At 48.6% G+C, this 15,750-nt stretch overlaps 1 protein-coding gene across 3 annotated transcripts in view; it reads left to right on the top strand.

Annotated features, from left to right (window-relative positions):
- Positions 1–15,750, top strand: part of ABLIM3 (actin binding LIM protein family member 3) — a 108,799-nt gene that overhangs the window by 54,801 nt on the left and 38,248 nt on the right. For all 3 annotated transcript variants that reach the window (XR_008391759.1, XR_008391760.1, XM_037161880.2), the window contains 3 exons: positions 17–129; positions 6,089–6,215; positions 10,029–10,122. Coding sequence is in view for 1 of the 3 variants with exons in the window: in XM_037161880.2 (XP_037017775.1) it covers positions 17–129; positions 6,089–6,215; positions 10,029–10,122 (334 nt within the window). In the remaining 2 variants the exon portion in view is untranslated. The remainder of the gene's footprint in view (positions 1–16; positions 130–6,088; positions 6,216–10,028; positions 10,123–15,750) is intronic.

Raw genomic sequence — 15,750 nt, 5'->3', positions numbered from 1 at the left:
CCCCATTCCCTGGCAGGAAGCCTTTCCCCATTGGAGACAAAGTGACCTTCAGCGGGAAGGAATGTGTATGTCAGACGTGCTCCCAGTCCATGACCAGCAGTAAGCCCATCAAGATCCGTGGACCAAGCCGTGAGTCCTCTCTTGAGCACCTCCCTGTCTGTGGGCATTGCTTCCCAGGGTTCCCTGTCTCAGCACTGTTCACAGCTCCTGCAGGCCTGGAGGGAAGTGGGGGAGGTTCCCACCCTGGAGGACTTCTGAATCATGACCTAGTTGGCATGCAGCCCAGACTGACAAGCTTCCCTAAGCACAAATGCAGGGAGAGCAGCTGCCTGACTATAAACAGTGATGGCCTGTGCCACTGGGTGGGGCTTTTCTGCGACAAGGTGGGCCCCTCATCTTATCTCCCCTTTGGATCCATGTGCCCAAGGGCACCCTAACAGAGCTGACCAAGTGTTTTGCCGCCAGTCATTCTCTATTTTATAAAATCCACTGTAAAAGAATACTCAGACATGTCTTACAAAAGAGAAAATATGGGAGTAAACCACAAGGGCTGTGTTAATGTCTCTTTAGAGTGTGTTCCATGGAACACTGCACAGCTTCACTGCACAACTGGTAAGAAGACAGATTTCCAGGCCCACTTTGAATTTATAGGAAAGAACCTAGAAATCTTCATTCTTAATATGCTTCCTGGCTGATTCATTCACTGTTCCTAAGATTCAGAGTCACCATATCGGGATGAGGGGGACATCTGCCACGCTATGGTAAACGTTATGTTTTGTCACTGAACCAGGGATTCGGGGGAAAACTGAGGATCAGGAGTGGGCCTTGGAACAGGCATTCTAATATGTGGAATGTCCATTCCACTCAAGTGTGTCTGGCGGTAAGATGTCTAAATCACTGTTCCCAGATACCTGTCAGACTGCTGATGGTATGTGCCTGTGCGCGCACACACAGCCTGGCCCCCAGTCTCAGTAAACCATGCTCGGCTCTTATGTTCTTCCACGTTACATGACATTCATTGGCCTTGTCAGCAAAATCAATGAAAACCCATTAGCCTCCTGTGCTGCATCACTGTGTCAGTGCAGGGGGCTGTCAGCCACAGCACCAGCAGAGTCAACATGCTGGGGCCTCCTCCTACTGTGGTGGGTGGGCATGGAACACCCTGTGGCAGCAGGTCTGGCCCTTGGGGACTCCACTGGAGTCCCCCCAGTGTCATGAGCGGGGGAGAAAGACCATGGGAAGGCCCCCGCCCCACCCTTCCTTCTCAGTCAGATTGAATCCATATGGCCGTCCCTTCCTCTGATGTCCTTGGTGACGCTCAAAGCAAGTGCTGCTCTGAGCAGGTTTTCATTTCAAGGTGGCTGACTGCACACACTATTATGTTTCTTAACTACTTGAAAGCATCATGCAGAATGACAGCAAAGCCAGGATGCTGGGAGGCAGGACCACAGCCCGTGACTGATGCTGCTGAGGTGCCTAGAGACCAGTGAAACCACTTGTGAGGCAGTAGAGAGAGGAAAGCTGGGAGCCAGGGGCCTGCCAAACTTCTGGGTGATGCAAAGCAGTTACATAGCCTCCCTGAGGCTCAGTTTACCCAGCTTTGTAGAAAGCAAATGTATTAGTTAGTATATAGGAATCACATGAACATACATCATAGTGTATAAAATGCTCTCTAAATATAAAGTGAGGTATGCTGTTGAGTTAGAGGTTTAATCTAGAAACATGTCAAAGGAGAACTGAGAAGATTCCTGAGTTTGTCATTATTTCTCTCAGCTTGTGTTGTGTGTTGCTGTGTGCATCAGATTCCAGGCAGGTGGGTGGTGCCTCAGCTGAGTGTGAGAGTCTTGTATGTGAGAGTGTCCTCAAGGAGATGCTGGCTACTCAATGCCACCACCATAATTCTGCAAATCAGGGGGTAGAGGAAGGTGAAGAAGAATGAGTGATGGGAGACAAGGGAGCCTATGGCCACTACCCTGGGAGGAATACCCAGGACTCTGGCTCATCTTGTTACTCACAAAGTCGAGACATCAATTTGTGGATCTACTGAGCACATACTTCACAGAAATATTTTCTGCCTGAAAGTTGTCACTGTCCATGCTGCAAATGACTAGAGGGCATGTTGGGAGGTCTGCTGAGTTCCCAAAGGATAGAGGAAAAAATCAGATTCTAGATAGTGCTAACATAAGGAATGTATCACAGGAAAGGAAAAAGAAGGAGAAAGAACATGGTATATATATATTTTTTTAAGAGAAATCACTCTTTTTTTTAATTTAATTTATTTATCTTTAGAGGGGAAGGGAAGGAGAGAAACATCAATGTGTGGTTGCCTCTCATGAGTCCCCTGCCGGGAACTGGCCTGCAACCCAGGCATGTGCTCTGACTGGGACTTGAACTGCGATCATGTGGTTCGCAGGCCTGCGCTCAATCCACTGAGCTATCCCAGCCAGGGTAACATGGCATATTTTTGATGTACAGGAATGTGAAGTCTTCTCTCTGGAAAGTGAATAAAGACTTTCTGGGAAAGCAAGAGTAGTGTCCACTCAAAAGTTGTTAAGAAGAATACTCAAAAACTATTAAGAGAAAAGAATCATGTAACTTTCCACAGACTTCACTGATAAGAACGAGCAATGGCAGCAACTCCACTGTTGGTAGCATCACCACCAGCATCACCACTATCACTACCAACACCATCGCAACCATCATGATCCACCACAACCACCATCACCACTGTAACTGTCAACACCATCACCACCATCACCAACACCATCATGAACATCGTCACCTGACATTCATGATGGTCATCACAACAGTGGGCTGTTATTTGTGTCGGGCCTTGCACAGATCTCACTGAGAAGAATCGGCAGCAATAGCAGCATCACCCTCATCACCACCACAACCATCACCACCACCACTACTAACATCGCCACCAATACCATTACCACCTTCACCACCACCAATACCACCATCCCCACTGTTAATGTTAATCGACTGTTACTATTGTCAGACAATGCACTAAGTTTTCTACATATAACATCTCATTTAATCATTACAACTCTATGAGGGAAATAAGAGTAATTGTTTTATAGATGACAGAAATGAGACTCAAAGAGCATAAGTAACTTGCCCAAAGTCACACAGACAGTAAGTAATAAAACTGCGGGGTGGGAGTCCAGGCAGTCTGGCCCTGGAGCCTATCCCCTTAACACCCTCTACCAAAGACACAATTTGAAACTGGGAAGGGGTCTGTCCCTGGATCCATTGCCTCAAACAAAGTGGGGAGCTTGCTATGATTCATAGAACTCATTCATTTTTGCTGATATAAGTGAAACAAATGAAGTAATAAAAAACTAAAAATAGCTGTCTGGGGTCTTTAGAGACCTCAATAAACTGAGGGATTTGAGAAGAGCAGGTGGTGGCATCACACCTCCTGCCAGCTGGAGGCTGTGATTTCGGAGTTAACACATGAGGGGTGGACAGCCAATTCTGCAGAACCCAGCTGGGGAGAGGGTGTGGTGATTACACAAGACTTGTGGGCTCCTGGATGGGGTGCCTGAGGCTCCACCCATGGCCAAGAGTAAAAGGAAAAAGAAAAGGGGGGGGAAGGTTCCGATAAATAGGAAGCCAGACAACGGAGAACAAGTCGTTTAACATGAAAAGAAAAGCTGTGCAGAAAAGCTGCCCCAGAGTTCTCAGTGGGGTCTGCAGGCCTTCTCTGCAGCAGGGATCCTGGCCTCAGGCCAGAGGTTGGAGAAGGCAGACACTATGGCTTACAAACATGAGGACATGGAATAATAATGAGAGCAACCACATACTGGGCACATTTGTCCACACACTGTGCTCAGCCCTTACAAGCCTAATTTCAGCTCACCTTCACACCAATGTTACAAGGAAAACATTCAGATGAGGAAGCTGGGCCTAGCAGTCATACAACTATTAGTAAGTGTGGGAGCTGGGATTCCCCCCTCTGCCAGTTGAACCTATCAATCTAAACTCTCAACCCAACTTCTAATCACTACACTATGCTACCTCCTAAATTTTAACTGGAGGTGCTCCATTCATCCCAGATAGATCTCTACAGCTTAGAGAGATGGGACTCGTTGCTAGAATGTGGCCATAAAATGATGGAGCTCTTCAACTAAGTGGGGTTTTTTTCTGGGAGAGGGAAAGAATTGTCTTATCAGCCAATAATATGCCTACATCCATGGGATGCACCAGTGAATTGATCAGTGCATGGTCATTTCAAGCAAGGAAAAGTGAAGTGTAAGAAATGAAGAATAAGAGAGGAATTATAGTTGTCTTTAAATATTTGAAGGACATGTCACGTGGGAAAAGAAGCAGCTTACTCTTGGTTGCATGAAATAGAGGGTGTCACAAGGAGTTGGATCTCAGCTCCATATGTAGAAGGTGGTCCTGACCATCTTGCTTGTCCAGAGGCAAAGTAGACTTTCTCAAAAGGGCTGAGCTGCTCTCCCCTGGAGGTGACTAAACAGAGGATGGTACCCACCTGTCAAGAATTCTGTAGATTCCTGCCTTGGGTGAAACTATGACCAAATGACTATGAACTCTGAGCCCCTGTGGAATTATTTACCCTATTGAGGAGCTTCTGGAGACACAAGTATCGAATTTGGGGCCTAGAAAGCTAGACCAGACACCTGAACCCTCAGGTTCTTCTACGCCAAGTGTGGGCAAGTCACTTTAGACTCCTGTGTGTCTTTAAAAGAGGAAGGGATGCCCAACCTCTTTAAACTCTTACATTCTGAAACCTGTAATTACTGGAATGGGGGTTGAGGGGTATACTTATCCCAGGAGAAAAAGAAGAAAAACAAATAAACCCCCAAAATATTTTCCCAGCCCCCCTCTGAAAGCCTGGGACTTGAAGCCTTTTGCAACTGAAGATGGTCCCGCTAAGAAATGTTAGGGGCTAAGTAGCCAAAAGGCTGGTACTGTGGGAGCTGCCTCACCCACCACTCCATCAGGGCCCAGATTTACCCACAGCCTGCAGCAGCACACCCCCCTTCCTGGACATGCTGACTCATCACCCTCTCCCAGGACTGGCTCCCAGCTGGATGTGAGGCTTCCAGCCAGGCTCTCCCAACGTGTGTGCAGTCCTTCTCCCCACTGCTCCGAAGTGCACTCTTGTCTTGTGGTGCCAAAAGGAAGGCTTGTCCTCTGGTAAACTTTGCCACATGACCCTTTCCTCCTCCAGAGTGGACCATCTAATTGACTAGGCCCCAATTCCCAGCATCTCCCAAGTACCCTGGATGCTAGCTCCATTTCCTGCCCCTCCCCAGACATTGGTTAATCAACAGGCAGTCACTGGGCTCCCCACATTCTTTGGCCCCAGTACATGTTCCAGGGTGATGGGAATGAAGGGTAGAGGTACCTGTCTGTTTTGAGACAGTCTCATCAGACTTTTTCATCTTTGCTGCTTGGGGAGACAAATGTATGGTATTTGGAAGTACATGGGAGAGGGGCAGCATGGTAAATCCTATCCTTTGCCTGGGTACTGTAAGCCCTGCTCATTTATCCTCATGCTGAGAATGGTGCTAGGCAAGAGAATAGATTTAACTACAAAACTTAGAGTCCTTGCCATTGAACATCCAACCTAAAGAAGAAAAAAAAGATGCTAAGCTTGTCTCCTGGAGCAGTGCTTCTCAGACTTTATTGTGAACTGGGATCTTGACGAGAGGCAGCAAATCTGGGTGGGCCTTCACTGCTGCATGTTTGCAAGCTCCCAGGTGCTGCAGGTGCTCCAGGGCCCCAGGGCCCCAGGGCCCGGGCAGCAGCAGGAGCTTAGTTAGCTACATAAGAGCAGGCCAGAAGAAGCACAGGGTTCTCTTTGGATGAACAGAGGTCAGGATGACAAGCAGGGAACTTTCTGGAGGAACCCTCATACTACTGTAGAGAGGCCAGGGCTCCAGGGGCCTTTTCTCTCGCCCAAGGGAGCTATGGACAGGTGCTGGTGCCAGGGTGGGAGTGTCATGGGAAAACGTGTTCATGGAGAGGTGTCCTTGACTTGGGCTTAGATGATGGCAGTGGCCAAGGAGCCCGGGATGCTTTGCTCAGCAGCTTCCTCTTGTGTTTGCAGACTGTGCTGGATGCAAGGAGGAGATCAAGCACGGCCAGTCACTCCTGGCACTGGATAAGCAGTGGCACGTCAGCTGTTTCAAATGCCAGACCTGCAGCGTGATCCTCACCGGGGAGTACATCAGCAAGTGGGTCTCTCTCCCCTGCCCCACCTGGCTTCCTGGGCCTCCACAGCCCACCAGGCTGCCCCATCTGGCCCTTGTCTGAATCTCCAGTAATAACCCCCTTCATTTCCATCCAGCTACTGCATTTCAACCACAAACAGCATCTCACCCACCTTTGGGCCCTCCCACCATGTTTTCTTTGCCTGAGATGCTCTTCTCCCTTCTTCACATGTTCCTTCCTTCCCTCTGGTCTCAGGACCCACCTTCTCCTCAGAGGTGGTCTCTTACCACCTCTTACCACCTCCAGCCCCCCAGTATTGGCCCTTATAGTACCCTGTTTGTTTCCTTCATCCAGGCTAACTTCATTTGCAATTATATTTTTATCCACATTAACTTCTCAATGGTGATAATACTAGCTACCATTTATGGAGTTTTTATTATGTACTGGGAACTTACTGCTGTGGATGAATTATCACATTAAACCCCATATCTACCCTTATGAGGTACTTATCCTCATTGAAAAGCTGTGGAAACTGAGGCTCAGGGGAGTAACTGACCCCAGTGATAATATTTAATGTGTGTGCTCACCAGGGCAGGGACTTTGTTTTGTTCACTGCCACTTTTAGCACGGTGCCCGATCCACAGTCAATAATGTAGCTGTTGAAGGGATTGAATCAAGATGAGAGATGATGGGCACACCAGGTTTTCGGGAGAGAGGGCCCAGCTCCTAGCGACCTGCAGCACTGGACAAGCTCCCCTCCCTGTGATGCCTAGTGACCACATTTATACACTCAAGTACCTAAGAGAAATTACGGCTACAGACACTCACAGCTTTGATACTTTACGGCCCAGACACTTCCTAGATACCAGTCTCTGGCTCCATGCCAGGACATGGCGAGTGAGTCAAGTACAGCATACCCGGTTTCTGCAGTCAGAGAGCTGGAGTCTAATGGGGGAGACAAAATACAGATGTAAAGAACTATGACCCCAGGGGATATGTAGTGGGGAGCACTCAAGAGAAGTTGTGTTCTTGGTGACCTTTTGGCTCAAAAGTGACAGGAAACCAAACTCTAATTCACTTAAAAGCAAAAATTGAAGTTCACTGACTCATAGCAATGGGAAGGCCAGAGGCATACTACCTTCCAGCATGGCTGAATCCAGGGGCTTGTGAGATGTCATCAGCACTTTAGCACTCATTCATATTCTCTCTCTCTCTCTCTCTCTCTCTCTCTCTCCCTCCTCTGCTTTCCTCTGTGTTGAATTTATTCTCAAGCAGGCCCTCCCCAAGTGATAAGATGACCAGCAGCAACGCTAAGCTTTCTTTCTATCAGTTTCGCAAACCCAGCAGAGAGAAAGCCCTCTTTCACAAGAACTCCAGCAGAAGTCCCACAGCTGCCTCTTACATGGCCACCCTTGGGTCACACTCTCATCTCTGACCAATCACTTTCCAGGAGGATGTGACCCCCTAGAGCCAGAGAGCAGCCCCTCTGTGGCCCCAGTAACTGCAAGTGGAGAGGGTTGGCAAGGCACTGCTACTGGCAGAAGGGGAGACGGATGCTGGCCAGACAGCACTGGTCTGTGTCAGAGCGCCAAGGGAAGGGCTGGGAATATTCAGGGAGAGGAGGGATCACTTCTAATTAGCAGGAAGTGGAATTGAGAATCTGTGAGAGCTTCATGAAAGATGGTAGTATCTGAGCTGAACCTTGGAAAGGGGGATAAAATTTGAAAATGCAAAGAAAGAAAGCTTGTTGGCAGGAAGCCCAGCCCAAGCAAGGGTAGGGAGGCTGCAGAGGTGAACTGAGGTTGCATCACTGAGACCATATGAATGCCATGTTAGTAGGATTTTAGCATTCCCCTCTGTACTTGCCAAGTAAGGAGTGCCCTTAGTGAGTCTCCAGCCGGTAATCCTTGAGTCCGGGAGCCTAAGTCAGAATTCCCTGGGGGAGTAAGGGTTTTCTCAGAGTTCCTCTCAAGGAGGCCCAGCCTGGACTGCCCACCACACCTCAGGCCTCTGCAGCCTAGCTCCGGCTCCTCATCCATCTGCCAGCAGAGTGGCAGGTAGTTAGAGGCACTGACTATGACACTGATGCCCAGGTTAGAAGCCCAGCCTGTATGACCTCAGCAGGACACTTAATTTGAGTCTCAGTTTCCTCATTTATAAAAAATGGAGATAAGAAGATGACCTACCTCACAGGGCAGTGTTGTGCAAAGGCTCAGAGATCTGTGTTTCATACCTAATAAGTACCTAGTAATATTAATTTTGTTTTCTGCTTCTTTTTAGAATTACGTATATTTCAAATTCCCCAAGGCCTTACCAACCCAAATGAGGTGGTGCTGGCATTTACACTCAGAGTTTGCTGGCTCATTGTTCCTACCTCCTGACAAATGACTTTATCCCCTGCAGAGTCACCTCCCACGCCCACAGAAAGTAGAAGGGCTGGAAGGGACAGGGGGAAGCTCATCTCACAGACCCACAGACAGCAGCCTCACCTCCAGGCCTTGCTGTACATCTGTCCTCACTGCTGCCTCTCTTTCAGGAAAACCCCAGCTGCCCCTGCTCTCCAGGGCAGGCTTCCAGCCATCCTGACAGGGCAACAACTTGGAGATGGAACAATGGCACACTTGTCCCTCAAGTGTTTGTGTGAGCCAGCACTGTTACACCCAAAGTGGGGGAGTGTCCCTCTCTTCTCATAGCACTTCAGAGATGTCAGCAGATCCAGTCCTTGGAGCTAGGGAGGGCCCAGAACTGAACTGAACGCCCAGGTGTGCCCAACCACCTCCATTTTGGCCCTTGAGAGCTGAGCCCCATGGATCCTCCTTGAAGACCCCTTTTTGTCACCACCACAGGGGTTCCTCTGCCTGCCACATGCCAAGTGCTCGCTACAGGCTGGCATTATGCCAAGCCCAAGGACACCCTGGAGTTGTGTCCTTTGATCCTCACAAAAATCTGGCTGAGAAACCAGACTGCCTGGGTATGAATCCAGCTGTAGGTCCAACAAGTTTGCTCTTCTCCTCCACACGACGGAGGGACTGACAGTTCCGACCTCTCAGGGCTGCCTTAAACATTACATGAAACAACCTCTGTAAAACACCATCGGAGGGCCTGCCACACACCAAAAGATACACGTCAGTGGCTATTAGTGGTAGGGGTCGTATAGAAATAGTTAACAACAATCTTGTTACGGCCTGACAAGTTATAAGCACAGGGCAAAAATGGAGTGCAGAGGAGGGGGTTGGGAGAGGTTCCCGTTACCTACTGACCCAGGAATGCAGTCAGATAGTTCTTTCATCACAGGTAAAATTCTTAATTAGAAGAGGAGCCCTTAAGGATATGCGAAATATTGATCACATTGATTACCTCCTGGTTTTCCTGGAAGAGAAACTGGGAGGGGCTAGTAGGAGGGTCAAGACTTTTTCTTTTATGCCTTTGTAATGTACCAAAGGCAAATACAAGTATTATCTATGGTAAATAAAATAATTCTTAATAAAATTTTTAATAATTTTTTAGAAGAGCCCTTTGGGGTCAAGAGAAGAGAATGGGTCTGGAGAACTGATGGGGAGGGGGAGGAAGGAGAGTAAAAAAGGAACACCTGACCAGCAGCAGACCAGTGGTTCTCAGGCACACTCAGGGGGGGCTGTCAAAATGCAGATTCTTGGGTCCCCGTGGTTGGTTATCTGATTCCATCGATCTGAGGGGTGTCTGGGGAGTTCACACCCTCAACGAGCTCTCCAGTGCTTCTAATCTTGGCCCAGTCCCCATCAGCTGCAGGTCTTGGAATCTCCACATCACCCCCAGACCCCCCAACTTTCTCTTCTTGTGTGGATTTCCTCTTGCAGGGATGGAGTTCCATACTGCGAGTCTGACTACCACTCCCAGTTTGGCATTAAATGCGAGACATGTGACCGATACATCAGCGGCAGGGTCTTGGAGGTGAGTGGGTACAAGTAATTGTGAAGATGTCTGAGCAGGATGGCCTGTGGCTCCAAAAAAGTCATCACTGAGGATAAAGAAAGTCACTCCACTCCCTTCTCCCCCCTCCCCGACTTCCTCTGCCCCAGGTTAGCTTGCTACTTGACCTTGAACAGATAACTTTACCTCTCCGAACATCCCCAAAATGAGAAGCTGGACAAAATTATTCCTGGTTCAAAAATAGTGTGATGAGAATATGAGTAATCTATGAAACACAGGTAGATTACTATGGAGCAAAAATTACTATTTTCTTCCCAACTCTGCTAGAGGATGGGAGCATTTTTTTTAAGCATTTGGTAAACGTGCTGATTTAAGAACCAGTTTGTCTAGCAGCCTGCTCCTTAAGCCCTTCTCTGGCTGGTCCATCACCATGGCAACAGCTCTCCTCTGCCTCCAATGCACAGCTTGCTCTGCCAGTGAGAGACAACCTGCATCACCCTTTCTGAGCCCCTGCCTGAGCTTCCTGTCCACTGACCTTCCTGGCCTTCCTCCCCATACCTGTGGGCACAGGACGCCATCTATGCTTTGGGACCACCTACCTTAATGAATTAGAAACAGGAAAGAGTGTAGTGTAAAGGAAAAACAATAGCCTAATAGCAGGAACAGTTGGGTTCTAATATTCATTCAGCCATTAACTCATGCTCAGGTTGTGGGTGAACATCTTTGTTTTTTTAGGCCTCAGTTTTCTCATCTGACAGTGGCTGGGGGACAGCACACTGGGTCAGCCCTTGCGAGCATTCTGACAGATGTGGCCAGCTGGTTGTGGTTATGTGGAGTCGGCATTGTGTGAGAGAGGACTCTGCGGCCTCATCTGAGCTCAGTAGGAGAGATGACCAGGACAGGACTCTTTGAAGAGATGCACTGGAGCTGAGCCCCAAGGATGAGGAGGCCACCATGTGAAAAACTAGAGGGGGGATGAGCTTGGCCCATTCAGAGAACAGGGAGAATGGACAGTGTGCTATGGAAAGCCACTGGGAGAGTGTTAAATGGAGGAGCAACATGGTAAGATTATGTTTTTAAAGATTTTAGGGAGTCAGAGAGCATGACATAAACAAATGCACAGAGCTAATAAACTAGTAAGCATTTCTAAGGGGCATAGGAGCGCAACATGGAAGATAAGCCGTGAAACAGGAGCACAGATTTCTGAGGGCTCAGTACCAGGGCTCAGTACCAGGGTGGGGAGGTTGTGGGTAATTCACTTGGCAACAGGGGACTGTGGGAAGGCCTAACAGAAGTGACCTACTTAGAGCTGCACCTTAGAGAGGAGGGACATGTGTTAAGTCACCCCACCGGATATGGGAGACCAGTGAGAAGGCCATGATCCCACAGGAAAGACTCAGGAGGTACAGTGACGGTGAAAAGGCCAACCACCCTGCCTCCAAGATGATGGAAGTTGAATTCCAATAACTTTGCAACTGTGAGGCAATTGGTAGACATGAAGATTGAAAGAGAAAGGCCAATAGTTGCCCCGAAGCATCAAGCCTGGATGAGAGGAAGTATGGTTTTCTCTCTGCAGAACTGGGGGAGCAGCAGGGAAGGAAGCCAATCTGGGCAGAAGCTGAGTCCATTTGGGACAGGTTGTGATAGAAATTCCAAGAGGGTTTCAAGAAGACAGTCAGAAATGCGGATGAGAGCTCAGAGAAAAAGTTCAGGCCAGCTTGGATTTGCACCACAGTAGTCATCAGGATTTTGGAGAGAGAGGGAGGGTGCTAAAGGCAGCCGTGGGGGTTAGCAGCTTACAGGTGGAAGAAGGAGACTGGGGAGTTATTAGGCAAAGAGGGAGAGAAGTCAGGGGTTGGGGGCAGAGAACTGGGCAGGGGCAGTGAGAGGCCACTCGAGGTCATTCTGCGTGGTGGTCAGATTCTACAGATCAGTGAAGGGCTGTACGAGCTGAGAAAAGCTGTGGCTGTGGGGAAAGCTGCCTGTGGGAGCACCATGTGCTGGGTGTGCAGGGTGGTGGAGGAGAGGCATCCGGATGGTAGTGGGGTCAAGGGTCAGTGGGATGGGAGACCATCAAAGCAGGCTTTCCTTTCCAGGAGGAAGAAAACCTTGATTACACTCGGGGCCACCGTGGGAGTTTGTCCCAGCATTTCCAAGCTGCTCCGAAACTGTCAGTGGTAGCTCCTTCCCTGCCTATGGCCGTCTTTCAGCATCGTGGCAGCCTCCTCTTCTCAGGAAGTGGCTGTGACTGCGTTTCAATTGATTCCACTCACCCGAGGCTCCATTAGCATCTTGGACATATTGATTTCTTTTCTTAGAGCTGGAACAGACTTTTAGCAGTCAACAGTTCACCCTCTTCGTTTTACAGATGAGAAAAGTGAGCCCCAAGACATGTGATGCTTTTCCAAGGTCATAGGTAGTATTTCTGGTAGAGAGAGAGCAAAATCTGGCACCCCAGGCTCCCATATCCCATACTGCTGCCCACAGCTCTCAGCCTCTTGGGGGTCTCTGAAGTAACGTTATGTCATGAAAAATGCATTGTTGGAGTAAAACAGAGTAGGATCCCAATTTTACCACATATAGTCATGAAACCTTTAGCAAGTCATTCTCTGAGTCTTAGAGCCTTTATCTATCCATGGAGAATACTACCGTTATTTAATTCTTAATGACAATATATATATATATATGTTTATTTCACATTAACATAATGGATATGCTAGTGTGAAATAGCAGGAAATATATGTGTCTCTGCTTCTGGTTCCTGGCACAGAACACCTAAAACCCTTGTTATTTCCTAAGTGATAAGAGCACTAGGAGCAGCTTTTGTTCTAATATTTGGTCTTTGATTCCTGACACCAAACTCCTAACTCCCTTGTAATTCCCTGGGAGATGGGAGGGCCTTTGTTCTAACGAGGTGACTCTTGGTGGGCCCCTAGATGGGGTCCAGTCACCAGAAAGACTAACCCATGATTTGACACTTGGAACTTTCAGCTCCACCCCACGTCCTCCCAGAAGGAGAAAGGGTCTGGAGATGGAGTTAATCATCCTTAACTCAGTGGCCTTGCCTGAGCAATGAAGCCTCCAGCGTCCCACAGGCAGTGACCACGTGGAGTTTCTGGGCGAGTGGGGCCCACAGAGGGCACTGAAGCTCTTTCACAGACCTTGCCCCATGTATCTCTTCCATCTGAATGTTCACCTGCATCCTTTATCCTATCCTTTTATAATAGATGGTAAACATAAGCATATAATAGATTGCTGAACATAAACATCACTTCTGTGAGCCATACCAGCAAATTATAAAACCCAAGTCAGGGGTTGTAAGCACCCCTATTTATAGTCAAAAGTACACGGGATGGCCGGGGACTTGAGAATGGTATCAGAAGTGTGTGTCAGGGGCAGGGGGTCAGGCTTGTGGGACTGAGCCCTTAACCTGTAGGGTCTCATTCTCTCTCCAGGTAGATAGTGTCAAATTGAGTTTAATTGTAGGACACCCAGCTGATGTCACAAAGAATTGCTCAGTGGAGGGAAAAAATACCTCACACATCTATAAGTGTGGTCATAGTGTGAGAGTAAAGGAGACACATACAAGTGTGTTTTCCTGTATAGATACTCAGGACTTTTTTTGGTTGCAAGTGCAGAAATTATACTCAAATGGTTCAGGCCAAAAAGAAAATTCATCAGCTCCCATAATAAAGAGTCCAGGAGTAGTTCTGACTGACTTCAGGCACAGCTGGATCCAGGGCTCAAACAAATGCATTTGAACTATCTCCCCATCTTGACTCCACTTCCTTCCATGTTGGCTTTATTCTCAGGAAGGCACTCCTTCATGATGGGGAAGTTGGAGCAGCACTCAGTCACTCAGGCTTACGTCCTTCCTATTAGCCAGCATCCCCAATGGAAAGAGAGCTTCTCTTTCCTAATAGCTCGACAAACACCCTGGGACTGACTCCTTTTAGATAATCCCAGGCTCATCCCTGAGCCAGTATCTGGGACCAGAGTTGGAATAGACTCTTGGTAGGGTCAGCCCTACTTAATTACAGGGGCTGACATAGAGAATGGGAAGTCCCATCCAGGAAAGGCCTGATGCTATTTCTGGAAGGAGGAAGGATGTTGGCCAGGAAAAAACAACAGTTGCCCACTACAGGGCCCAGCACTTTGCCAGGTACACAATAGGCACTTAATTAAATTCCATTTCCCCTTCCCATTCCCTCCCCAGTCCACCCCCACAATCCCTTCCTCAGTTACAGAGCTGCGTGTGCTGAGCACCTGTCACACTTGTTCCTTCCTAGTCTGTGCCCTCGCCAAGGAGAACCACACACCTGTGCCCTTGCACTGCTTTTTCTAACTTTATATGTGGTTCTTCATCCTCTCTGACATGGCCCCATTTTTCAGGGACTAGATCTTCGCCCTATTTCTTCACTGTTTTCATGACTTCAGTTTGTTAACAGACAGAATATCTCACCTTGTCTCACCAACTTGGTCTCCCTGTGCTGGTGCCTGCTGCTCTGGCAGCCTCCCTTTCCCCACACCAAAGCCCTCCCTCCCCCACCTCAAGTTGTTTTCATGCCATCCACAGCCAGGGTGCTGAGATGGGCGCAAAGCCTCTTTCAGCGGAGGCTGGGTGGTGGGGCATGATATTTAAGAAGATGCCAAGCTTCAGTTTTGCCAATGTGCTCTTGCCACCCTGGAGAAACAGGTCTATTATTCAAGTGAAAAAGAGACACAAAGTAGGAAGAGGCCACTAATTAAGCCGATTACCCCTGTCGTGGTGCAGTGCGGGGGGAACCAGGGCAGTGACGTCTCAGCTTAGGGAAGCAGCAGGCTCCTTGCAGAGCTTGCACTCAGTCTGCTGTGATGACAGTGGAGACATTCTATCACTGGCAGAGCCACACAAAGCACTGAAACTAAAACAAGGAATATTGGAGGGGGTTTTTTCGTTTTTAAAAAATCTGCCCTTTTCACATTCCTGCTAAGTATTTAGACTAAACCAAGCATTTCCAAAATAGGCAAGCCTATGCCCAAGCGCCCCACCAAAGAAAGGTTTGGAAATAGGCCTTCAATTCAGCCTTATGCAATTATAATTTTTGAATTGGAAGAACTCATTAGTATCAGACCAAGTGATGTCTTGGATGTTAGGGAGGTGACTTAAGGACCTCCCCCAGTATCCATCAATTTTCCCCAGGTATACTCCCCCCAAAAACCCCGCCCCAACATGCAAAACATACCTTCAAAACATGCCCCACCTTCTAACCCAGTCACAGCACCGAGCCCCTCCTGTGTGGAAATCCTGGAGCTGCCCCTGAAGGGCCCTGGGCCCACCCAGCCCTCTTGGCTGGGACAGCAGTGTCACAACCGTCAGCTGGAAGTGAGGGCTGAGCTGGTGACTGGACCCGAAGAGTCCAGCTCCAACACTGGCTTCAGGGAGACCTCGAGTCACAACTTGCTCTGAAGCTATTCCTTCTCCTATAGGAGAATCTGCACCTGCGAGTCATTTTCATTTTTGCTTTAAATAATAGCAGAGAAGGAAAGTGGGAATAGGGAAGGGGGCTCGCCCAAGGCTGGCCTGGGGTGCGTGGAGGATGGGGGCGGAGGCACCCAGGCACAAGGATCACAGGAGTGGCCTGTGGGTCAGAGGCTCCCAGGAGGCCC

The sequence above is a fragment of the Artibeus jamaicensis genome, unplaced genomic scaffold (assembly GCF_021234435.1).
Source record: "Artibeus jamaicensis isolate MK-2021 breed Jamaican fruit bat unplaced genomic scaffold, CSHL_Jam_final contig_432, whole genome shotgun sequence".
NCBI classification, from domain to species: Eukaryota; Metazoa; Chordata; class Mammalia; order Chiroptera; family Phyllostomidae; genus Artibeus; species Artibeus jamaicensis.
The sequence above is the reverse complement of the archived record's forward strand: the minus strand, read 5'-3'. Positions and strand labels throughout refer to the sequence as shown.